The sequence below is a fragment of the Danio rerio genome, chromosome 10, assembly GCF_049306965.1.
Source record: "Danio rerio strain Tuebingen ecotype United States chromosome 10, GRCz12tu, whole genome shotgun sequence".
NCBI lineage: Eukaryota > Metazoa > Chordata > Actinopteri > Cypriniformes > Danionidae > Danio > Danio rerio.
In genome coordinates this window covers 50695490-50722500 of record NC_133185.1, presented here as the reverse complement: position 1 = coordinate 50722500, position 27011 = coordinate 50695490, and the positions used below count along the sequence as shown (strand labels likewise).

The following is a 27011-nucleotide window of genomic DNA, read 5'->3' as shown; positions in this document are numbered from 1 at the left end:
GATAATGTTCACAATCACTACTAACTCATTAAACACTACACCACACTGTAAAGCAAGGTTACTACAGTCATTCACTCATTCTCCTTCAGCTTAGTGTCTTATTCATCAGGGGTCGCCACAGCGGAATGAACCACCAATTATTCCAGCATACGTTTTGCACGGTGGATGCCTTTGCAGCTGCAACCCAGTACTGGGAAACACCCATACACACTCATTCACACACACACACACACACACACACACACACACACACACACACACTCATACACTACGGCCAGTGTAGTGGATCAGTTCCCCTATAGCGCATGTGTTTGGACTGTGGGGGAAACCGGAGCACCCGGAGGGAACCCACACCAACACGGGGAGAACATGCAAACTCCACACAGAAACTGATTTTGGTTTGCTTCATTAATGGTGTTGTTAGCTTTAGTTTCAGTTTAGTGAACACATTTCAGATATATTAGTTGTTAGTAATTGTAGTTTGTCAGAGGGAACAGAACATTAGAGTTTAAAGTTTAAAGGGAGCTTACATTTACTCTAGCACAAAACTCTGAGCGATAAAAAGCAATGATGATCAAACACTGAAGCCGAAACCACACAAATGCAGCTACTAAAAGTAAAAATCTCAACGAATTCAGACAGTCTTCATCATATTAAAGATCATACTGTATATGTGGGTAAATGTACCTCTGTGCATTATTAGCAAACAAATAAAAGCTAGAACACACGTTTTCTGTTTACACTGTAAAGCTGTGCGTGTATAATCTGCTGTGGGCTGATGTGTTTGGCACCATCTACTGGTATCTCTCTAAACTGCAGCAGCTCAGACTGACGACTTATTGATTCTTTTAATCAAGTATTATTGTATTTCAGTCAGTTTTCAGTGACTGTTGATAGTTTTGTTTAGTTTGTTTTAGGTTTAATTTATTGTCATTTATTACATTTTATTTCAGTCAGTTGTTGTGACCCTTGTGGGTTTAGTTTAGTTTAAATTTAATGTTATTTTTATTTTGGTTAACTCCACTTTTTCAGTGAGCTTACAGTTTTTTGTTTTAGTTTTAAATGTTTTATTTTATTTTAGTCAGTTTTTCTGTGACTATTCGTTTTATTTTAGTTTAGTTGTTAATATTGTAATTTTTAAATATAATTTCAGCAGTTTTTTTCTGTGACTGTTAGTATTTATATTTAGTTTTTAATTTATTGTAATTTATTGTATTTTATTTCAGCTTGTTTTTAGTGACTGTTGTTAGTTTAATTGAGTTTTCATTTATTGTAAATGTTTATTTTATTTAAGTTAAAGACATTGTGCTTGTTCAGCGTTACCTGAGGTTTCAGACGCCACGCTGTCAGCTCTCTGTAGAGGAATCACACCGAGCGAGACTGCACTGCTCACACACTGAGAAACACAGAACACACTTAATAATAAGCAGAAAGCAGACGTGTCGTTATAAACTGGCATGCTTTAATGCATCAGGGCTCAAATTCACAAAACACCAACCAGCAGCTGCTGAACGACAGATGTAGGAGAAAATCATAATGAATAATGAGTGAGTGAATCCTCCATGCTCGCTTTAAGAGTGTTTCAGTGTTCTAGAGCTGAAACTAGATCAGAAATCAGTAAAAGTCTTAAATCACAAAGAAAAAACCCCTAAACCATACTGACGGTTTCCAGAAATAATCCAGTTATCATCAAACATTTGAGCACGATGAGCTTTTAATAGGTGATTATTTTCATCAGTGAGCTTTCCCCATTCAGTCAGAAATGGGTTTTCAAATATATATATATATTACATTTGTTTTGAAATGAACACAAAAAAAAAAAAAAAATGAACCAAAAAAAAAATATATATATATATATATATACACACACACACACACACACACACACACACACACACACACACACACACACACACACATATATATATATGTTCTATAAATAAGAAATTGTCCATTTAAATAGAATAGATATTTTAAAATATGCAAATATAGGTAAAAACATTTGTTGTGTTGTGATGCTGAGCCCTGATTGTGTTGTTGAGTGGTGCAGTGTTAGATTACCGAGGGTGAAGTGTGTGTTTGCTCTGGAGATCCTGCTGCGCTCTTCTGCTGCTGCTGCGCCGCACACACACCGCTCCTCTTCTGTTTGTGCCGTTGAGCCCACGAGGTCAGGGGCTGACTATACACACACACACATGCATGAGCACACACACACACACACACACACACACACACACACGCATGCAAGCATTTACACACACACACACACACAAACATGGCCACACACAGATGAACATAAGCACCAAGATGCATGCACACAAACAAATGCACAAGTACACACACATACAGATACACACAAACACATGCCCACACATCAATGCATGCACACACAGATGCACACATACACACACACACATGCACATGCACGCACACACACACAAGCACGCAGATGCACACACACACACACACACACACACACACACACACACACACACACACACACACACACACACACACACACACACACACACACAAACACACACAAGCACGCAGATGCACACACACACACACACACACGCACACACACACACACACAAGAAAAAAATAACAAACAATTAAAACAAATTACACACACATACACACACACTTGTTTCCTACTGAACCTGAATATTGAGTAGGGGGCGGGGTTTTACTATTGCATCCCTCCTCTCATCTTTCTCTAATGGTAAGAGGGGGCGTGGCTAATCATGTTTCGGCCAATCAGAATCAGAGAATGACTGCTGCTCCAGAGCAGATGAACATGCTCAGATTATGATTAAAGATTTTAGAGGATTAAATCCACTAATTATTCACATAAAGACCAACAACGAGCGCTAGAAAATAAACGATGTACATTTGGATTTCATGCAGATTTTACACCGCAAAAAATACAAATATCAGCAGAAAACATTTATATTTAGAGAAAAAGTAGAATTTGCTCTGGTGTAAATATCAAACATATTCCTAAACCAAGACGAGCAGAATATAGTGTTGTGTTCAGAAACACAATGAGGAGAGTTTAACATCAAACAAGCTGAATAACCTGAGCATGGGGAAGAGGGATAATCTAATGTCAACATGAAAACCTAGATTATTCCTCTCCCCCATGCTCAGATTATTCAGCTAGTTTGATGTTGTGTTTCTGAACACAACACTATTTATTCTGCTCGTCTAGAAAAGCTTCTAAGACAGAAACTCAGAGTAAGAAAGGCCAGTGTTCAGTGCAGAGACGTGTATATGAGTGTTCACCTGATGCGTGTGTGTTTGTGGGTGTTCTGGGGGCCCGGGGACGGGGACGGGGTCAGGCTGGGGTTGGGGGACCACAGCAGCGCCTCCTGTCTGCCGGAGTCCAGCGCCTGCTCCCAGGCCGACAGCGTGCCGTACCCGCTGCTCTCCACCGTCAGCATGCCCTCCTCTGACCTGCTCTCCGCCGGGTCCTGTAGGGGTCTGGGGCTGCGGGCGGCGTCCTGAGACGGAGTCTGCCTGTTCTGGAGCTGCACTAAAGCTTTAATTTCATCCTGGATGAGCTGAGAGAACACAAACACCCATTCAGATCTCTCAGAGTTACGCTGTAATGAGCAGCGCATTTCAGCGAACACGAGCTCCGGGATGATGTTCAGTCAGTCTCCATCAGCGGAGTCCCTTTACTCATCAGGGCTCGCCACAGCGGAATGAACCGCCAACTATTCCAGCATAAGTTTTACACAGCGGATGCCCTTCCAGCTGCAACCCAGTACTGGGAAACACCCATACACACACACACACACACACACACACACACACACACACACACACACACACACACACACACACACACACACACACACACACACACTGATCAGTTCCCCTATAGCGCATGTGTTTGGACTGTGGGGGAAACCGGAGCACCCGGAGGAAACCCACACCAACACGGGGAGAACATGCAAACTCCACACAGAAACACCAACTGACCCAGCCGAGACTCAAACCAGAGACCTTCTTGCTGTGAGGCACCACTGAGCCATCAACATAATAACATTGATAACGAGTAAATGATATAGTTTATACAGGGGTCCGGGCGGCGCAGTGGCGCAGTAGGTAGTGCTGTCACAGCAAGAAGGTCGCTGTGCTGGTTCAAGCCTTGGCTCAGTGGGTGTTTATGTGTGGAGTTTGCATGTTCTGCATGTGGTACAGGGGAATTGGGTAGGCTAAATTGTCTATAGTGTATGAGTGTGTGTGTGAATGTGCGTGTGGATGTTTCCCAGAGATGGGTTGCGGCTGGAAGGGCATCCACTGCGTAAAAACTTGCTGGATAAGTTGGCGGTTCATTCTGCTGTGGGGTTCCCAGATTAATAAAGGGACTAAGCTGATAAGAAAATGAATGAATGAATGAATGAATGAATGCAGGGTCCATGCTGTGATGAACAGCAGATTCAAGAGCGTTTATTTAGAGCATCACTCATTTTAAATCAAGCCCCTCTGCCATAGCCCAGCACATGCAGCACCATTATAGTCTTTACTGCACTTAACATCTCACTTACACCTAATATTGATGTTAAAAAACGTCAGACATTTCCAAAAAGACAGACTGTTTGAAAAGGTCATGTTCAAAGAGCTTTAATAAAGCGTGTTGAGCTCAACACTGCTCATATTCAAATGCAGAGTCTGAAATATTGATAATGCATTATTCCTTATTGTACAAGACTCAAATTGAAGATTTAATTGAAGAATTTCTCAGATTTGACAGGTGAGTACAATAGTTCAGATAAAACCATAACATTTAACATCTCACAACTCTTCACAGTGGAGCTGCTGAGAGTGTTCTCACTGATGGCATCTCCCTTTGGTATGAGCACAGCAGTGTGTCTGACAACAGCACCAGTGAGAGGGTCATAAAGTCAGCTGAGAGGTCTGTTGGAGTGAACATGACATCTATCAAGGAACTTTATCAACGACGTTGTCTGTCTAGGGCAAATAGCATTTTAGGGGACCCAACCCACCCTGGCCATCGCCTGCTCACGCTCATGCCATCAGGCAGGCGTTACAGTAGCCTGAGGAGCTTCAGTGCGGTTTCATCAGTCTTTATCCTGTCAGACGTTTGAATAATACCATTTCATAAACATTATGGATGGCTAGTGTGAAATAATAAATCAATAAATAGTTAAACTAGCATGAATTTTAATATTACAATAAATAGTGAAATAGGTATTTAAGTATTAAGTTATTCTCTTCAGAGATTTTAAAATAGGTTATACAGTATCTGACTTGTATAACTATATTCTTATGGAAATCATTCATTCATTCATTTTCTTGTCGGCTTAGTCCCTTTATTAATCGCGGGGTCGCCACAGCGGAATAACCGCAAACTTATCCAGCAAGTTTTTACGCAGCGGATGCCCTTCCAGCTGCAACCCATCTCTGGGAAACATCCACACACACATTCACACACACACTATGGACAATTTAGCCTACCCAATTCACCTGTACCGCATGTGTTTGGACTGTGGGGGAAACCGGAGCACCCGGAGGAAACCAACGCGAAGGCAGGGAGAACATGCAAACTCCACACAGAAACGCCAACTGAGCCGAGGTTCAAACCAGCGACCTTCTTGCTGTGAGGCGACAGCATTACCTACTGCGCCACTGCGCCGCCTTTTATGGAATTATAAAAGCTTAATTATCATGTTAGGGTTTTATAGTGTCTGTATTGTGGGGTATTTATGTTCTCGTTGGGTCTGTTGCAGCGTAATTAGTTCTGCATTACAGTTCTATTTTAATGTTTTGAATGAGAAAAATAAAGGAAACTGAACTGATGAACAATTTTTATTTAAAATTTTATTCCTATTTATTATTATTAATTATTATTATTATTATTATAACACTTTTTTTAAATGTAAAAAAGTTCCTCTTAGCAGTTATTATTATTTTTAATTGTCCAATGACTTGCCTAATTACCCTAACTTTACCCTGATTACCCTAGTGAAGCCTTTACATGTCTCTGTAAGCTGAACACTAGTGTCTTGAAGAATATCTAGTCTAATATTATGTGCTGTCATCATGGAGAAAAGACATCAGCTATTAGACATTAATTCTTGCAACCACAATCTTTACAAGAATAAAAATAACATTAGAAATCAAAGTCCATCATGAACAAACCAAAAAAGTGTGATAAATAGTAATAATTCTAGTTTATATATATATTTAAATGTATATCTGCATGCTAGTTGATTTAGATTGCACAGAATAAACACACTGATAATTCAAAGTGCTTTACATAAACAAGTATTAAAACAAACATAAAACACAAGTATAACCAGGAGAGAAATGATCAAACACACTTTAAATTGTAATATTCATCAGACAAAAGTGAAGCACAACACTAAACAGCACAATCAGAAGAGCTTTCAGAAATAGAGCCGCATCACTACAGCTGATGAGCAAACACAGACGCATCTGAAACTCACACAAACGTCTTGTCATGTCAGTTTACACTTGAGCAGCTGCATCAACATTGAAGTCTATTTAACTGATTATATTTTAATTCCTTTACAACATCGATGCTGCAAAAGGCAGCGGGTGTAAACTGGAATAGCCAGATTAAGCGTTCACCAGAAGATTATCAGTAAACACCAGCTCCGCATGTCCCCTAGTAAACACTTCAGATCACTGATCACTAATACAGCCAGAGACGCTCATTTCTGTCAGTCATGCAGTGTTGAACATCAGGTGTGTGTCCTGTACCTGTATCTGGCACTGGTACTGCTCCTGCTGGGCCAGGATCTGCTCCTGATACTGTTTCTCCACCAGCTGAAACAGATGCAGCCAGCGGCCCTGATGGAGACACGAACACTGTCAGAGGAACACGAGCACACTCACGCCCGCGGTACCAGACTCACTCTACACAATGCTCTGCCCCTACACTCTAATGGACAGACGGCTGCTTCTCACTCAGGGCTGCTGATTATGCTAATGAGAGGGAGAGACGGGCACTAGTGGGCGGGGCTTTCCCCCTCTGATGACACGTACAAAGGGAGAATGCCAATCAGAGTGTGTCTGCATCACGTCTGATTATAATAAACACAACTCACTCATGATGAGCATCAGAGGCTGCGGGAGATGTTCATACACTGCTAACACACACACGCACACACACACACACACACACACACGCACACACACACACACACTGGGTTTAAAGCCCTTCTAGAAGTCATTTTTGAATAATAGGAGCCCTTGAAAGGCACTTGTGCGGCTCTGGCTCGTGTAGTCAGGCATCAGGTGCATTATGGGACACAGTGTGCGTGTTTGTGTGTGGGACACATCTGCGCACCTCACAGTTCCTCCAGATCTGGGGGTCGGTCTCTCCGCTGCTCTGGATCTCCTGCACCAGGGCCCGCAGAGTCTCCATGGAGCTGGGGTTGATGAAGGGCAAACTGCGGCCTGCGCTTCCCAGACACAGACTCCTGCGGGACACACACACACACACACACACACACACACACACACACACACACACACACACACACACACACACACACTTAGTTATTTTAATCAGAATGACTAATAGTGATTAAAGCAACACTACACAGAGCAGATGAGTCAATATGTTATAGAGGACTTTATAAAGCAATACCCCACACGAATATTGATCATCAAGACTCATCAGCAGCTTAAATCCTACAACTTTTTAATATCTTATTCTTTAATGGGCGGCACAGTGGCGCAGTGGTCAGCACTGTGGCCTCACAGCAAGAAGGTCTCTGGTTTGAGTCTCGGCTGGGTCAGTTGGTGTTTCTGTGTGGAGTTTGCATGTTCTCCCCGTGTTGGTGTGGGTTTCCTCCGGGTGCTCCGGTTTCCCCCACAGTCCAAACACATGCGCTTTAGGGGAACTGATCAACTACACTGGCCGTAGTGTATGAATGTGTGTGTGTAAATGAGTGTGTATAAGTGTTTCCCAGTACTGGGTTGCAGTTGGAAGGGCATCCACCATGTAAAACATATGCTGGAATAGTTGGTGGTTCATTCCGTTGTGGCGCCCCCATATCAATAAGGCACTAAGCCGAAAGAAAATGACTGAATGTCTACAATAGCAGCACGTGTGTGTGTGTGTGTGTGTGTGTGTGTGTGTGTGTTTGTTTGTTTATGTGTGTGTGTTTGTTTGTTTGTTTGTGTGTGTGTGTGTGTGAGTGTGTGTGTGTGTATGTGTGTGTGTGTGTGTGAGTCTGACCGTATGGCGTGCGGAGCGGACACCGTGTCTTCTGAGGATCCTCCAGACGCCTCGCTCTGCTTTCCTCCATGTTCGTGGCTCAGGGCCACAGAGCTGGACGCGTCCTCCGAGATGCTGTCATCAGTGGACATGATTACACCCCCGAGTGTGTGTGGAGAGCGCTGCGGAAAACACAACACACACTTACTCAAAACTACAGCATTCTCAGCACACAGGCGGCTAAACACTGCTTGAAGGGTCGGTTCACACAATAATTGCTCACTGTTTACTCCCCCGTATGTGATTCCAAACATTCTTTAACCTGTTGAACACTGAAGAAGATATTTTGAAGAATGCTGAAAACCGGTAACCATTGACTTGCATAGTAGGAAAAGCTAATACTGTAGGGGTCAATGGTTACCGGTTTCCAACTGCACAATACTGGGAAACTGACACTGTGAGATCTGGCTTTGCCGCTGTATTTATTTGTGATGTGAATACGACTTTAGCAGATGATTTGACGAGCTCTGCTGAGAAACATTTCACTCCTGTAGATCCACTGGGATGATCAAGCCTTCTGTGCAGGGCATCTGCATTAATTATAATAAATCACTAATATAAAACTAAATAATCAGTGCTTTAGGGTTTTCTGAAGAGCCTCACAGTATTACTGTACAGAAATTCAACAGTCATATGTAAAACAACAAGGTCAAATAATAAAATACTGCATTTTATAAATATTTAAAATAATAATACAATTTAATAATAACTTTCACTCACTCTCCTTCAGCTTAGTCTCTTATTCATCAGGGGTCGCCACAGCGGAATGAACCGCCAACTATTCCAGCATATGTTTTACACAGCGGATGCCCTTCCAGCTGCAACCCATCACTGGGAAACACCCATACACACTCATTCTCACACACACACTCATACACTACGGCCAGTGTAGTTGATCAGTTCCCCTATAGTGCATGTGTTTGGACTGTGGGGGAAACCTGAAGGAAACCCATGCTAACACGGGAGAACATGCAAACTCCACCAACTGACCAAGCCAAAGCTCGAACCAGAGACCTTGTCGCTGTGAGGTGAGTGTGCTACACACTGTGCCACCGTGACACCAATCTCTTTATCATTCAACCTTTATTAAATAATCTAATCCCGTGATGGGACAATATTGCGATATCGATGCTCAAAACTATATATTGTGCAGCCCTATTTCCAACATTCTTCAGAATATCTGCTTTAGCGTTCAACAGAGTAAAGACACTCATGAAGGTTTGGAACAGAGGGAGGGAGAGTAAATGATGACCATCTTAATTTTAGTGTGAACTGACCCTTTACACATCCTGCTGAGCTACGGCTCAAATATTAAAGGTGCAGAGTGTGAGACTGACACCCAGTGGTTGAACTCGGTATTGCACTCCTGGATCAAAACAAACCCAAGCGCAGGTTGCCAGATTGACCGACAGGATCGAGTCTGACGACTGAGTGTAAAGGCTGATCTAAAGCGTCTCCTATATGAAAGCAGCGGCAGCAGACAGAAGGAATATTCTCCATATTACAGGAGTTTTAGTCCTGATCAACAGCTGGAATTGATTTATTAGAGACGCTTCAGTTCCTCACAGCTGAACAGTGATCAGCTCAGCTCAGCTCACGTGCTGTATTCAGTGTTAAACGCTGATAATGTGAGTCTGACAGGACGATTATCAGCACACTACTGACAGCAGCAGCAGAGAGTTCAGCTCAGATCTGGAGAACACACAATAAAGCGTCTGAAACTGAACCTCAGACCTGCAGAGCAACACACAGCAGTGATCCAGCATCTACATGAACCCTGTTCACGAGCTGTAATGTGTGTTGATGAGAGTATAGAGCTCAGCGCTGTGCTGGAGTCAGTGAGTCCGCTATTCTGTGCTTCAGTGTTTACACTTCTGTCCTGCTTCATCTGCTGTAAACTGCTCATCACTGCGCATCTCCTCATGTAGCGTGGTGTCAGCACACAGGGTTACAGTGTGACCTGCTCAGCTGATGTTTACACTCCTAATATTGATATTATTTGCTCATTAATCACCTCATGTGGAACTCTGAATCTGCAGCTCATTTCAGAGTCTGCTACTGTCCACCAGAGGGCGCGTTTCAGTCACAGACGCACACTCTGAGAGTCTTCCTGACTGAACTGATGAATGAAATGCGCTGTTTTCCACCGTCTGGCAACCCGGTGCTGGAATATGATTGGCTAAACTGGCAGTGGGCGGGTTAAAGAGGCCAGAACACAGACAGACGCTCCGGCACGTAACGCACATGTCCACAGCTGAATATCTGACTCCAGCATTGAGTTTCAGATCATCAGGAGATTCACTGAGCATGATCTGAATATCTGCACACACACATGATGATGATGATGATGATGATGATGATGATGATGCAGGAGAGTCACACACTCACACACAGCAGCTTTAATTTCACAGCAGAACAACAACTTAACCTGAACCATATCACAGATCATCATGCTGATATCATTAATCAGCTGATTCACAACATCATAGAGAAATTATTACAAATATAACAGAGATAAACACACACACACACACACACACACACACACACACACACACACACACACACACACACAGCGCAGTTCTCATGTGATTTTAAAATGAGCTCAAACACACACTATATTAAGGACAAAAGAGGCGATTCTTCACAAACACACACTGATGATTTATATAACACACACACACACACACAAACACACGCGCACACACACACACACACACACACAGAGAGAGAGAAGATGCCAAGATACAAATCCTGACCCTGGAGTGTTAAAGAGACAGAACACACACACACGCACGCACGCACACACACACAAACAACAAAACAAAAGAAAAACAGACATTGATATCCACATTGGAACTGAATTATTATTATTATTATTATTTAATAATTGTTAAGTTCTGAGTTCTGAGCTTCTCCTTTATTGTAATAATCAGTTTACTGCATTAAACACACTGCAGCACATCTACACTACTGCACAACTGTACGTCTACTACACACACACACTGCCAAGAGGATGAAAAATACAGTTCACACACACACACACACACACACACACACAAACACACACGTGATGCTGAGACCTTCAGAACCAGTGTGTGTGTCTGGAAGTTTTGAATTGTCTCAGAGAATTAAATACACACACACACACACACACACACGCGCGCACACACGCACACACGCACGCACTAGCACAATGCTGAGAATTTCAGAATCAGTGTGTGTTTGTCTGGAAATTGTGAATCTCCCCTGAGAATTAAACACACACACAAACAGACAGACAGACAGATAAACACACACACACACACACACACACACACACACACACACACACAATGTCGAACATGATGCTGTGAGCTTTAGAATCAGTGTGTGTGTGTGTGTGTGTGTGTGTGTGTGTGTGTGTGTGTGTGTGTGTGTTTAATTTTCTGAGATGATTTACAACAGCTTCACACACACACACACACACACACACACACACACACACACACACACACACACACACACACACACACAGAGACACACACGCACGCGCGCGCGCGCACACAAATGATGTCACACATGATGCTGAGAGCATCAGTGTGTGTGCCTAGAAGTCTTGAATCGTGTAAGAGAAATAAACACACACACACACACACACACACACACACACACACACACACAGTGAGACAGAAAGAGACTGACTGACTGACTGACTGACAGACTCGGCGATGGCGCTTCCTGTTCCTCTCTCTCACACTCACACAGAGACACGAACACACACTGCAGCTGTGGCCTGCTGAACACACACATACACACACACACACACACACTCCACACCGCGGCACTTACCAGTCGCTGGTCATAACTATAATCATAACTGTGTGTGTTCCTGCCATGGTGTCGTCAGCGGCCGCGCTCTTCTTCTGCAGCTCAACCTTCCGCTGTTCTCTGACACACACACTGCGCCGCGAGCCGCCATTGGCCCGGAGAGTTCGAAACGAGCCGTCTGATTGGCCAGCACGCACAGCCAACGTCACTCTGAACTCCGCGATTGGCCGCTTTGTGGACTTCTGCGCATTTCAAGAGCACAACAGAGGCTCTGATTGGTTGATTTGTCTATAGTGACTCCGCCTATATCTGCCTTCGTCAGGAAACCTACAGATTACGATATAAAAGGGTAAATATCCTGTACAACAAACGCTTTAAAAACAACTGAAATCTACTGTGATTGTGTATTCTCAAGCAAATAAATAAGAAATAAATAAAAGAGTAAATATTATATTCACAGCAGTAAACTCTTCATCAGTGCCTAAGATGCAGAACTTTCTTTGTGACTTTAATTGTTTAATCACTACTTTACACAATGTTTACAGCAAAACTGTTCAAACTGAGTTTTAATAAAGACTTTGTAAATATTATTTAATTGGATAGATCGCCTGTTTTTTTATTATCTTATTTATTATTTTTTAATTATTATTGTTAATTTTCCTTGTTTGTTATTGTACTTGATGTCGACCGTCGTTATGATGGTTAATATGATTGTATTGTTAAAACACAATAATAAACAAATACATAAATAAACAAATAAATAAATAAACAAATAAATAAATAAAGGGAGGCATTTAATACACAATGAATGTCATATTTATTGACAGATATACAAAATTGCAAAGAGTGATCCTTCCTGTCTTTACATGAAAATACATTGCATTACACAAGGTAATAAATACAAATAAAGACCAAAGGAATGGAGTAAAGAAAAGCACAGACTGGTGTAAGCCATGCTGAGCCGCTGCGAGCGTGTGTGTGTGTGTGTGTGTGTGTGTGTGTGTGTGTGTGCTCTTCTGCTCAGTTCTGCAGAATATATAAAAGATGTATAAAAGATGAAACTCTTCTTCAGCTCCTCGTCTGCTGGTCGTCTGGAAGAGCTGCGGCAGCGATTTGATGATGATGATGAAATGATGATGAAGATACTGCTAGGACCGGGCGTTCCTCTCTGTCTCTGCCAGACACTCGCGCACCAGCCCCCGGGCGTGAATGATGCCTTCAAAACACAGAAACAGAGAATCGACTAAGAGGAATGCACAATCCAGACAGCAGAACCGCACACAACACCAGCGCTTAAAGGGACAGTTTACCCTAAAACTACAACGCTGTCATCATTCACTTCTTTCAAACTCTTATGAGTTCCCTTCATCTGCTGAAAACAAAGAAGATATTTAAAATGCTGAATTCCTGTCACCATCGACTTCAATAGTATTAGCTTTTCCTTCTATGTAAGTCAATGGTTACCGGTTTTCAACATTCCTGAAAATATCTTCTTCAGTGTTGATCAGATGAAGGGAACTGAAAGAGCTTTGTAAATAGTAAATGTTGATTTTGGGGAGATCTGTCACATTCAGCTGGGATTTTCCTTGACTCAGTTTCATGAAAGCAGGCTAAATTAAGCTGAACTAAGTTACTTTGGAGATTTATTATTTGCAGCTAGCCTGATCCAGAGCCAGGCTAAGAATAAGACTATGAGGAATAACTTATCCTTAACATAACCTCAACATAACCAGAACATAACCTCAACATAACCAGAACATAACCTCAACATAACCAGAACATAACCTCAACATAACTTCAACATAACCAGAACATAACCTCAACATAACCAGAACATAACCTCAACATAACCAGAACATAACCTCAACATAACCAGAACATAACCTCAACATAACCAGAACATAACCTCAACATAACCAGAACATAACCTCAACATAACCAGAACATAACCTCAACATAACCAGAACATAACCTCAACATAACCAGAACATAACCTCAACATAACCAGAACATAACCAGAACAAAACCTCAACATAACCAGAACATAACCTCAACATCATAACCAAAACATAACCTCAACATACACTTAGCATAACCTTGACATAACCAGAACATAACCTCAACATATCCTTAACATAACCTCAAAAAATTCTTAACATAACCTCAACATATCCTTAACATAACCTCAACATATCCTTAACATAACCTCAACATATCCTTAACATAACCTCAACATATCATTAACATAACCTCAACATATCCTTAACATAACCTCAACATATCCTTAACATAACCTCAACAAATCCTTAACATAACCTCAACATAACCTTAACATTTCCTTAACTTATTCTTAACATAACCTCAACATATCCTTAACATAACCTCAACATAACCTCAACAAATCCTTAACATAACCTCAACATATTCTCAACATAACCTCAACATATCCTTAACATAACCTCAACATATCCTCAACATAACCTCAACATATCCTGACCTCAACATAACCTCAACTTATCCTTAACATAACCTCAACATACCCTTAACATAACCTCAACATATCCTTAACATAACCTCAACATATCCTTAACATAACCTCAAAATATTCTTAACATAACCTCAACATATCCTTAACATAACCTCAACATATCCTTAACATAACCTCAACATATCCTTAACATAACCTCAACAAATCCTTAACATAACCTCAACATAACCTTAACATTTCCTTAACTTATTCTTAACATAACCTCAACATATCCTTAACATAACCTCAACATAACCTCAACAAATCCTTAACATAACCTCAACATATTTTCAACATAACCTCAACATATCCTTAACATAACCTCAACATATCCTCAACATAACCTCAACATATCCTGACCTCAACATAACCTCAACTTATCCTTAACATAACCTCAACATACCCTTAACATAACCTCAACATATCCTTAACATAACCTCAATATATCCTCAACATAACCTCAACTTATCCTTAACATAACCTCAACATACCCTTAACATAACCTCAACATATCCTTAACATAACCTCAACATATCCTTAACATAACCGCAACTTATCCTTAACATAACCTCAACATATCCTTAACATAACCTCAACATATCCTTAACATAACCTCAACATACTCTTAACATAACAAAATGTAACAGGATAAGCAGGTAATATGTGCGTGCGCGCGCACACACGCACACACACACACACACACACACACACACCTCTCTTCAGTCGCTCCATGGCGCTTTTACTGCCGGCATATGTGGGTCTGATCTCCTTGCCCAGCTCCTCTATGATGGCCAGCAGCTCCGCATATTTACTCTGAGGAACCTGACCACCATTCGGACCCTTACACAACACAACACAACACAACACAACACAACACAACACACCATATTATAAATATTAAACATTGGGGCATAAATGGGAGAGTTTGAAAAGAGATTTAAACCCCTGCTGCTCGATCATCACAGATTAATTATTATTGTCAGGTTATTAAAAATCTAAAAAAATATTAGTGTGTGTGTGTGTGTGTACCTGAGGGAAGCCCAGTGAAGGAGGACCGAAGTCATTCAGGATGGGTTTATAAGACTGAACTGATGCCATGGAGGACGCAGAGGAGGGTTTCCTGCACACACACATTGAGAGCTGAGTGAGTTTGTCTTTATCTTCACAGTGCGCTGATATTTTAATGTGAGATTAGCATCGCGAGCATAACTCCCCATAAAACACTTAAAGGCACAGAACACTCATCTCCTCTCCCTGCACTTCCACACCCTGCCTGAGAATGCTGAACGCCTCAAACCCTTGACTCCAGTGCTTTTCTTTTAATAAATCTTTCATTTTATTTTATTACAGAGAAAATCTTTTCATTTTGGGGTAAACGGTCATTAAAAATGAGCTTTACAGTTAAACATGAGCAGTGTTTACTGTGCTAGCGCACTGTTACTGGATCTGTGCAGGTTAATCCACTGAAACACTGTGTTCTGGTCATCTTCATGCTACTCTTCTCTGATGATGTCTGTTTGCCTAGATTGGGGCCACTGTGTGGATCACTAAATTCAGATCACTAGATTCGGGCCACGAGATTCATACCACACAACACGGGGACCTCTAGATTGGGGCCAATAGATCGAATCACTTGATTCAGGCCACTAGATTTTGATCACTAGATGTTGACCACTCAATTCGGTCCACTAGATTTAGGCCGTTAGATTCAGACCACAAGATTGGGGCAACTAAATGTAGACCACAAGATTCGGATCACTAAATTTGGGCCACTAGATTCGGTTTAGGGTAGACAGTAATTGAATAATATAAATAATTATCGTTAACTTCCGGCCACAGCTGTATTCATTGGATAATCATAAAGACCGCGTGTGATCCGTCATTGCCCATATATGGTTCGGCCCGGTCTGGACCTGTGGTTCTGGATCGTGTGCGGCTGTGGCTCTGCAGCTTCAGGCGGGATCTGCGCTTCCTCCAGCAGCCGCCAGGGGTCCGCAGAGCCGCTCTCCGTCTGAGCGATCAATCAGCAGCCCGGAGACAATCATGGAGGAAACGGCACGGGCTGATCTGTTCTCTATAGCCCGATCCCGCGGCCTCCACGCGGAGCCAGAGCCGCCGAGCGCCCAGCGGAGCCCCGAGCCGCGGTGCAGGAGCGGCGGAAGCGCGTGTTTCACCACGGTGATCATGGCGGAGCACCGGAGAGGATGCGCCCCGTAAATCCGCGCGGGAGAAACTGCTGTCTGTCGGTCGGTCCCCCAGGTGCTGTTTCTCTCCGCGATACACTAAACACGGCTGATCCCCGCCACACCGGAGCCCCGAAACCTCCCGGTGGTGTTCCCGGTGACCGGTGCTGGACTCACCTGAAGATCAGCGACCGGAGGAAGGAGAGAGTCCCGGAAATCAGCGGCGCGTCCCGCTTCTGCTCCCGCACTTTTGTTTACAGCGGAGCAGCGCCGGCAAATATGGCCGCGTCACAACTCATGACACCCACACTACTGTCCATCATCATCATCATCATCATCATCACACTCACAGCAGCGCGCGCACACACACCCGTCCCGTGATAAACGCCACACACACACACACACACACACACACACACACACACACACACACACACCTCACTACTATTAAACAGATGATTTTGGCGGGATGGGGAGGATTTCACTGATGAGTGATGATCAATTTTATTCTTAATCCTCACTCTGACTGACTGAAGGAAACCCCGAGCCCTGTCTGAGCTCTTACTACAGTTACTAGTCCTGCAGTGTGCGGACGTGTCTAAAATCACCACAACAGTAGAGAAGTGAACAACTGAAGGCTGAACACATGCAGAGCGCCAATATTGAGCCGCCACACACACACACACACACACACACACACACACACACACGCCCCGTGATAAACACACTACACACCGCACCAAAAAATATACCTGAAATACTGCACACACACACACACACACACACACACACACACACACACTGCTGAGGGAACACCCGAACATTCAGCGCGTGTCTTCAGGATGAACGCATTTGAGGGCTGATATGACCCGGATCTGCTTTACTGTGGAGGATCAGCGGAGGAGGATCGTGTCTGACCTGAGGGCCGCAATAGTGTACACAGACAGCAGCAGGGTCCATCAGGCTGTTAACTAGAAGATCTCATGTTTTAATTCCACATCAGACAGGAAGAGCTCCATCATGTGTGATTAATCTGCATTATATTATTATAATATGCTCTTTAACTGTATTAAACGAGCGTCTAATAACTAAAACCACCTTAATTAAATCAAAATGACCCCTGATTAATTAAGAGACTGAGTCGAAAAGAAAATGAAGCATAAATACAGCTCTGCTGAACGCTGCACTCTGATTGGCTGCTGCTCACGCTCGGGTGTTTGGTTATTGTCAGATAAAGGCACAGCTAAAGTAGTTCCGGCAGGTTTAGAGCGCGTATCACTCCGCTGAATGATGAGAGTTATTACAGCTACATCAGTCAGAATCACAGCAGCAGCAGCAGCAGATGTGGAGGACACGAGTGCTACAGTGTGGGAACTGCAGTCTGAGCAGAGTAATGAACATTCCACTTCACATTATTGCCTAATAACCCAATAGCTCATCATCAACTCTAGCAGTGTTTCTCAACCATGTTCCTGGAGGAGCAGCAGGTCTGCACATTAGCCAGGTCTCCTTCACCAAACACACCTGATTTAGCTCATTAGCAGACGGTGACCTGTAATGAGTCTCACACACAAAGAAGACATCCGAAACATGCAGTGCTGGTGCTCCTCCAGGAGCATGGTTGAGAAACACTGGTTTACAGCATGTCAAGATGAGAACGAGTCATTCTGAGCAGTGCTCACTGAAGTCCATCAGCGAGTATTAATAAACATGTTCAGTTAATGAGGGAAAGCTTGAGTTCTGATCATGAACACTCGTGTTAAAGAAACTACAGCAGCCGTCTCAAACTCAAACAAGCTCTGCATAGTTCATCTCCAACCACCTCCATCTCCACCACACAGCTGCTTAACAGTCTCTAGTAGTGTTGAACATCTCGATTGGTTGACCAGCTTTAGGAGTGGGGAAAACTGCAGGAATCCAGTTTAAGAGCCATGAGCTAAAGGGTCAGTTCCCCCACACATGACAATAGCGTCTTCATTTACTCACCCTTTAACTCTCACACCACCTTTATTTCTTCTGCTGAACACCAAATACGATGTTTTGAAGAACGCTGGAAAAGGGTAACCATTGACTTCTACTGTATTTGTTTCACACTATTGAAGTCAATGGTTACAGGCTTGTAACATTTTTAAAGAGACAGTACACTCAAAAATCAATATTTACTCACTTTTGACTCTGACTATTCTGTTTGAAGATGTTAAAAAAAAAAAATGTTGAAAACCGGTAACCATTGACTGCCATAATAGAAAAGCAGACACTATGGTAGTCAATGGTTACAGGTTTCCAGCATTCTTCAAAATATCATCTTCAGTGTTTGACAGAGAAGTGAAGCCTATAACAGTTTAACACACTCTCGGGTGAGTGCATTGTCAGTTATGGATGAACTGTCCCTTTAAAATTCTTCAAATACGCCAGAATTGTTTTTTCACCCTCTAAATATGAAATACGTGATTTATAGACGCATAAACTCCTCCACGTGACGACATCGTGTCTTACAACTTTTTACCTTGCCACAGCCGCATCAGTGTCTGGATGGAAAAGGTTTCAGTAATTTAGGGCGGGGCTAGAAATAATTTAAAGTTGAACTGTCTGTGTTCAAGGAAAAGCTATGAGTAATTTAGGGCGGGGCAATCATTAATTTAGGGTGGAGCTATCAGTAACTTAGGGTGAGGCTATCATTAATTTAGGGCGGAGCAATCATTAATGTAGGGTGGAGCTATCAGTAAATTAGGGTGAGGCTATCATTAATTTAGGGCGGGGCAATCATTAATTTAGGGTGGAGCTATCAGTAACTTAGGGTGAGGCCATCATTAATTTAGGGCGGAGCAATCATTAATTTAGGGACGGAGCTATCAACAATTTAGGGCGGGGCTATCATTAATTTAGAGTGGAGCTATCAGTAATTTAGGGCGGGGCTATTATTAATTTAGGGCAGGGCAATCATCAATTTAGGGTTGAGCTATCAGTAATTTAAGGCGGGACAATCATTAATTTAGGGTGGGGCTATCAGCAATTTAGCGAGGGGCTATCATTCATTTAGGGTGGGGCTATCAGTAATTAATGGTGAGGCAATCAATAATTTAGGGCGGGACAATAATTAATTTAGGGTGGGGCTATTAGTAATTCAGGGTGGAGCTATCAGTGATTTAGGTTGAGGCTATCATTAATTTAGGGCGGAGCAATCATTAATTTAGGGTGGAGCTATCAGTAATTTACGGTGGGCTATCAGTAGTTTAGGGTGGGGCTATCAGTAATTTAGGGAGGGGCTATCAGTAATTTAGGGAGGGGCTATCAGTAATTTAGGGAGGGGCTATCAGTAGTTTAGGGTGGGGCTATCAGTAATTTAGGGAGGGGCTATCAGTAATTTAGGGAGGGGCTATCAGTAGTTTAGGGTGGGGCTATCAGTAATTTAGGGAGGGGCTATCAGTAATTTAGAGAGGGGCTATCAGTAATTTAGGGAGGAGCTATCAGTAATTTAGGGTGGGGCTATCAGTAATTTAGAGAGGGGCTATCAGTAATTTAGGGTGGGGCTATCAGTAATTTAGGGCGGAGCTTTCAGTAATTTAGGGTGGGGCTATCAGTAATTTAGGGCTGAGCTATCAGTAATTTAGGGTGGGGCTATCAGTAATTTAGGGCGGGGCTATCAGTAATTTAGGGAGGGGCTATCAGTAGTTTAGGGTGGGGCTATCAGTAATTTAGGGAGGGGCTATCAGTAATTTAGAGAGGGGCTATCAGTAATTTAGGGAGGGGCTATCAGTAATTTAGGGAGGGGCTATCAGTAATTTAGGGAGGGGCTATCAGTAATTTAGAGAGGGGCTATCAGTAGTTTAGAGAGGGGCTATCAGTAATTTAGGGAGGGGCTATCAGTAATTTAGGGAGGGGCTATCAGTAATTTAGGGTGGGGCTATCAGTAATTTAGGGCAGAGCTTTCAGTAATTTAGGGTGGGGCTATCAGTAATTTAGGGCAGAGCTTTCAGTAATTTAGGGTGGGGCTATCAGTGGTTTTCAGTCTTACAGATGAGACCTAAAACAAAGCTCCTGACTATCTGTGCTCATTAATAACCTCAGGGCACTTCTGGTAAAGAGTAGGGGTGTAACCTCGGTGTCCTGGCCAAACTCCCTCCATCAGCTCCATCCACTGAACTGGCTCCATCACTGTCTCTCCACTCCACCTCTAGCTGGTGTGTGGTGAAGCACTGGCGCTGTTGTCCTGCACACTGGTGGTGTTGTCGTCATGTGTATGAACTGTATAAATGCACATGATTCACTTACTCTCACTTATAACTGCAGATGAACTGCAGAATGTAAAGGTGAGCAGGCGTGCCGTCTCCTCTCCTCCACTGAGCTGAACACAACAGAGGAGCACATCACATGAACCACAGCCGTCAAATCGAGGTAATCCACAAGATTTATTGGTCAAATGCAAGAGGTAGAGGTCTTGCAGTCAGTTATATTCTCTGTACATCAGATCCGTCAGTAGTGCAACTCGTGCAGAGATGAAGGACACGCAGAGCAGAAGAACATCACATGTCAGATATACACGGAGAGAGAAGAGTCCAACATGTACAGCAGACGAGCTCCGGGAGCCGCTCCTCCACACAACAACACAAAAACAAGAACCATTAAAAAGCAAGAGTTGGAGAGGCTCCAGCCGGCCCGCCACACGCTCTCAGACGGCCAGGAGACAGAGCCACGTCCTGAAGCGGAGCTGATCCATGCAGAGCGTCTGTCCGCATGCTGGAGGAGAAGCAGACCCCGGGGGACTGTGGGAAACCCTGAGCGCAGTCGGTCTGTCCTGTGTGTGTGTGTGTGTTACGTGAGAGGTGTGTGTGTGAGGCTCTGCGGGTGCAGCTGCTGCCATAAATGTTGCTGCTGCACCGCCAGCTGCTGACTCTGATCTGATGATGACAGGATGTTGACCAGCGGAGACACACAGTTCTGCGGGATGATCAGACCTGAGGAAAACACACACACACACACACACACACACACACACACACACACACACACACACACACACACACACACACACACACACACACACACACACACACACACACACACACACACACACACACACACACACGGAGGAGGAGTGAGGCTCTGGCTGTGTCCCGAATCACACACTTCTGCACTGTATAGCATGTTAACAGCGTCTCTGCAGATATCATGATGTCAAATTTAAGACCTTTTACGATCTTTTTAAGACCATTAAGTATTAAATTTAAGACCTATATCGCAATATCAAGAACACACGACAGAAAATGTAGAAGCACAAAATTAGGGGTAAAATAAAGTTATTTAGATTGAACAGTAGTAAAGTCAGGTTAAATGCACCAGTGAACTACAGAAAAACAAACATCTAAATGCAGATTTATACTTTCACCTGGCGCCGCACAACTCACAAAACAGATTAAGACTTTTATACTCGACACGTTCACCATTGAGATATATTTTTGACAGGGGGCACTCCAAAACAACAGACAGTAAAATCAGACGAGTAAAAAGATCATCATCATCATCACTGAAGATGTTTTTGAAGGCCTCTTTTTTGTTTTAACAAACTCATCCCTCAGAGTTTTCCCAAAGTTTTACAAAAGCTTTCCTCCTTTCCCATGGCTGTTGCAGTTTCTAGCCAATAATTATTGGTCAATCTGGCAAGCAGAAGTGTAGCTGTGATAGAAAATAGGTAAAGACTTGATTATGTATTATAGCCTACTGTACTGTTCACTCTTCAAATAAATCCCACTATCAGTCCCATTTTATCACTGAAATAAAGTGCACACGTGTCTGCTGTACAGTGTTGTGTGAAGTACAGTAAAGTGCTTCAGTTACTCTGTTGTGGTAATACTACAGTTGCTATGGTAAGTGTATAATAAACTCCCCAGTGCTTAAGTTTTTTACAATATATTGTATATTATTCTACAATTCACCACACTTTACTGTAGTAAAACTGCACTGTATTTCATTTATCAGTTCACTATTCTTAACACTACAGTACGCTGAAGCATCTCTGGAAAAGCACGAGAGGAGTGCGACCGAGCGAGAGCAGATCATTCGCACGTGAGCAGCCGGTGTTTTGAGAGCTCGCGAGCAGTTTTGTCTATGAAGGAAACCGGTGCGTGAGCAGAGATTCGCTCTCTCGTATTACAGCGCTCCCGACTTATAAAACTGCACTTGCGACATTTGTCAGTGAAATAACGGCACACTCTGCCAGCCGAAATCATCACGCACACTCAAAGCGAACTACCGCAAACACAGCGATGACGTCACATTCACCGCGCGCACTGAGTTTAATAACAGAAAGCTGATTGGCTATTGCAAGCTGACTTTTTTGTAGTTGTAATACCGCAAATTACAATTGGACTAGTGAAATACAGAAGAACTACAACACCCCAAAAACCAAGCAACAATAACAAGAATTTAAATGAGCATTAGATGTAGCGGTACATGGACATCACAAAAATAAGACCAGTGCAGAAATATTTAAGACCCAGAACAGCGAATTTAACACTTTTTAAAGCCCTTAATTTCGATTTTTTAATTTAAGACTTTAACACTTTTTAAGACCCCGCGGGGACCCTGGTTTAATACAGTATCTGTGTGAGTGGTGTGTCTGAAGTCCGGGTTTAGTAGAAACACTATGCTGCATAATAAAGGACTCGCAGTGAATATACAGAGCATCCTGAGAGAACTGACAGCGCTTCACTCTCCACATGTGTATGATACAGCTTTATTACTAAACGCATTAAATTAATTGATTTCCTCAACATTCTACACACAATCCCCCATCATGACCATGTCAAGAAAGAGTTTTAGAAATTGTTGCAGATTTATTAAAAACAAAAAGCTGATAAATCAGGTGTACATCAGTGTTCACAGCCTTTGGGTGTAAAGCTCCAAGTTGAGTTTAGTCATTCTGTCTCCACTGGTCATTCCTGAGATGTCTCAGCAGCTTCATTGGAGTTCAGCTGTGCTCAATTCAGCTGATGGACATGATCTGATCAGGCTACACCTGTCTATATAAGAGCCCAGGGTTGACAGAGCATGTCAAAGCACAAACCAAGCATGAAGACAAAGGAATTGTCTGTAGACCTCCGAGACAGGATTGTCTGGAGGCACAAAGCTGGGGAAGGTGACAGAAACATTTCTGCTGCTCTGAAAGCTCCAGTGAGCACAGCGGCCTCCATCATCCGTCAGTGGAAGATGTTTAACCAGCAGGACTCTTCCTAGAGCTGGCCGGACATCTAAGCTGAGTGATCGGGGGAGAAGAGCTTCAGTCAGGGAGGTGATCAATAACCCGATGGTCACTCTGTCTGAGCTCCAGCGTTCTTCTGTGGAGAGAGGAGAACCTTACAGAAGGACAACCATCTGTGCAGCAATCCACCAATCAGGCATCTGTATGGTAGAGCGGGCAGACGGAAGACACTCCCCGCCTGGAGTTTACCATCTGCAGGACTCTCAGAGCATCAGAAACTAAACTCTCTGCTCTGATGAGACTCAAACTGAACTGTTTGGAGTGAACGCCAGGCGTTACGTGTGGAGAACAGCAGGCGGCGCTCATCAGCAGGCTAACAGCATCCCTACAGTGAAGCATGGTGGTGTTGGCATCATGCTGTGGGGATGTGTTTCAGCAGCAGGAACTGAAAGACTAGTCAGGATAGAGGGAAAGATGAATGCAGCGATGTACAGAGACATCCTGAATGAAGACCTGCACAAGAGTGCTCTCCACCTCAGACTGGGGTGATGCTTCATCTTCCAGCAGGACAATGACCCAAAGCACACCACCAACATATCAATGCAGCGGCCCAGCCAGAGCCCAGACCTAAATCCTGTTGAACATCTCTGGAGAGATCTGAAGATGGCTGTACACCGTCACTTCCCATCCAACCTGATAGAGCTTGAGAGGTCCTGCAAAGAGGAACGGGCAAACATTCCCAAAGACAGCTGTGCAGAGCTCGAGCATCATATTCAACAAGACTCGAGGCTGTAATCACTGACAAAGGAGCATCAACAGAGTCTAGAGCAAAGGCTGTGAACACTGATGAACATCTGATTCTTCAGCTTTTTATCTTTAATAAATCTGCAACAATTTCTAAAACTCTCTCCACATGGTCATGATGGGGGATTGTGTGTAGAATGTTGAGGAAATCAGTCAGTTTAACCCAGTGTGGAATGAGACTGTGACATACACACACGTGGAGAGTGAAGCGCTGTCAGTGCTTTTTGCACTGTTGGTTTTCTGAATCATGAGTTTGTCCACTTACCCACAATCCTCTGACCGTCCTCCGTCCTCAAGCGCACGATCTGCATCTTGACGTTGGCTCCGCTGACGGACGCCAGAACTCCCTCCACTTTGGTCCAGACGCTGAGCACGGAGCCGCAGAGCACGAAATACGTTCTGCAGCGCAGGCCGATCTCACACTGCAGACCCACTGACGCCTTCTTACAGTTCCCTCGCCTGCACACACACACACACACACACACACACAAAATCAAAACAATCATAACGGTTTCTTTATCATTCATTGTACAATAAATAAACAAATGAAAAGAGCAGCACTGATTAATAAATCAGATAACACAAGCACTTATAGCTGCAGGAACAGCAGTGAATGAAGTGTGCAGTACCAGTAAGCGTGTGAGCAGACGTCAGCAGAGCAGCTGTACTGATCCATCCAGTGCTGTTTGGCATCATCAGACAGAACCTGTCCACATCAGAGACAGAACATTAAAGCTGCGTGAGCCCGAAGTAGCCGAGACTCATCTCAGTATGCTAATGAACATCCAACTGAAACTGAATATTCAGTAGGGGGCGGAGCTTTCCTTTGCACATCATTCCCTCAGAGCAAACTGATGGTGAGAGGAGGAGCGGCTGAGTGAATTAACATGGATTAATGGTTCATTTCAAGAACAACTAAAACTAAATGAACATTTTAATTTCACACAGACTTTAAATCAGGGCTGGGCTGAACATTTTACAGTTCCAAATCTTCATCCACAGAATATCCATATCTCCAGGAGACAGGAACCCGCTGTGTGTGTCTGAAGCGTTCAGTGATCGACTGCAGCTGGGGCAGGTGTGCTGAGTGGACATTATAAGTGTGGTCATCATTATTATTACTCTTTACCTTCTTGCTCCTCTTCTTGATGTCGGTGTAGGTCTCCAGCTTGACCTGTTTCCCGATGTTGGGTCTGTAGACCATGAAGAGCCTCTTCCGCGGGTTTACCTCCTTCACCAGGATGGCGATCTTCTTATTATTGCGCACCTGAGGAGGAAACGCAGCACAGGTGATGCTCAGTGCGAGTGTGTGTGTGTCTGTATGCATGCATGTGCATTTGTGTCCTCACCTGCACGTAGAAGCCGTCATCAGGCCCGTTCTGATCAGCCCAGACATGTGTGGCTTCCTCCCATGACATCCCCCTCTCCACACTGACCTGAACACACACACAACATCAGTAACTAGACACAATAAATTGGCAACTAGACACACACACACACGATCAGCAACTACTCATGCACACATCTAACCTGATGACACACACACAAAACCTGTTGGCCAGCATGCACGCGCACACAAAAAAACCTGTTGGGGTTCACACACACCAAACTTAACGACACACATGCACACACCTGATGACACATCTGATGACATGCGCGCACACACAAAACCTGTTGGAGTGCGCGCGCGCACACGCGCACGCACACACACACACACACACACACACACACACACACACACACACACACACACACACACACACACACACACACACACACACACACACACACACACACACACACACACACACACACACACACACACAACCTGATGATATGCATGCACACACCAAACCAGACCACACAGATCAAACCTGTTGGCATGCACACACACACACACACACCAACTCTGATGACACAAAGGCACACACACCAAAAAACCTGACCCCACACACACACGCACACGCACACACACACACACACACACATACGTACAGTGTAGAGCTCCACGTGTCCTGATGTGGAATATCCAGGAGTCAGAAACTTCTTCACGTCCACCTTCTTCACCTTCTCATCTCCAGAGCCCAAATCTACACACACACACACACACACACACACACACACACACACACACACACACACAGGATTACACTAAATATACTAAACCATCATTAAACATGCGGGACACGCTGTGCGCACTGCTAA

General features: G+C 43.5%; 3 protein-coding genes across 6 annotated transcripts in view; all 3 read right to left on the bottom strand.

The window, feature by feature from the left end:
• mphosph9 (M-phase phosphoprotein 9) overlaps positions 1-12193 on the bottom strand; it is a 31406-nt gene extending 19213 nt beyond the window's left edge. For both annotated transcript variants that reach the window (XM_073915280.1, XM_073915282.1), the window contains exons 1-7: positions 12116-12193; positions 8246-8406; positions 7349-7481; positions 6760-6849; positions 3289-3566; positions 2062-2179; positions 1324-1396 (exon numbers count right to left, since the gene is read on the bottom strand). In XM_073915280.1, coding sequence (XP_073771381.1) covers positions 1324-1396; positions 2062-2179; positions 3289-3566; positions 6760-6849; positions 7349-7481; positions 8246-8376 — 823 coding nt within the window. In that variant the 5' untranslated portion in view covers positions 8377-8406; positions 12116-12193. The remainder of the gene's footprint in view (positions 1-1323; positions 1397-2061; positions 2180-3288; positions 3567-6759; positions 6850-7348; positions 7482-8245; positions 8407-12115) is intronic.
• Positions 12194-12894: 701 nt separating this feature from the next.
• Positions 12895-21579, bottom strand: cdk2ap1 (cyclin dependent kinase 2 associated protein 1). Of its 3 annotated transcripts, none has more exons than XM_073915298.1 (4): positions 20903-21579; positions 15651-15741; positions 15335-15461; positions 12895-13310 (listed from the first exon to the last, which is right to left on the bottom strand). In XM_073915298.1, the coding sequence occupies exons 2-4, from the start codon at positions 15717-15719 to the stop codon at positions 13243-13245; spliced, it is 264 nt and encodes an 87-aa protein (XP_073771399.1). In that variant the 5' UTR covers positions 15720-15741; positions 20903-21579; the 3' UTR covers positions 12895-13242. The 3 variants fall into 3 exon arrangements, with proteins under 3 accessions (XP_073771399.1, XP_073771398.1, XP_017213656.1); XM_073915297.1 differs by having other exon boundaries at positions 21077-21579; XM_017358167.3 differs by lacking the exon at positions 20903-21579 and adding an exon at positions 16982-17089.
• Positions 21195-27011, bottom strand: part of sbno1 (strawberry notch homolog 1 (Drosophila)) — a 32685-nt gene continuing 26868 nt past the window's right edge. Inside the window, 6 exon segments of the mRNA NM_001199916.2 lie at positions 21195-21759; positions 25072-25265; positions 25436-25512; positions 25936-26073; positions 26156-26242; positions 26802-26896. Coding sequence (NP_001186845.2) covers positions 21617-21759; positions 25072-25265; positions 25436-25512; positions 25936-26073; positions 26156-26242; positions 26802-26896 — 734 coding nt within the window. The 3' untranslated portion in view covers positions 21195-21616.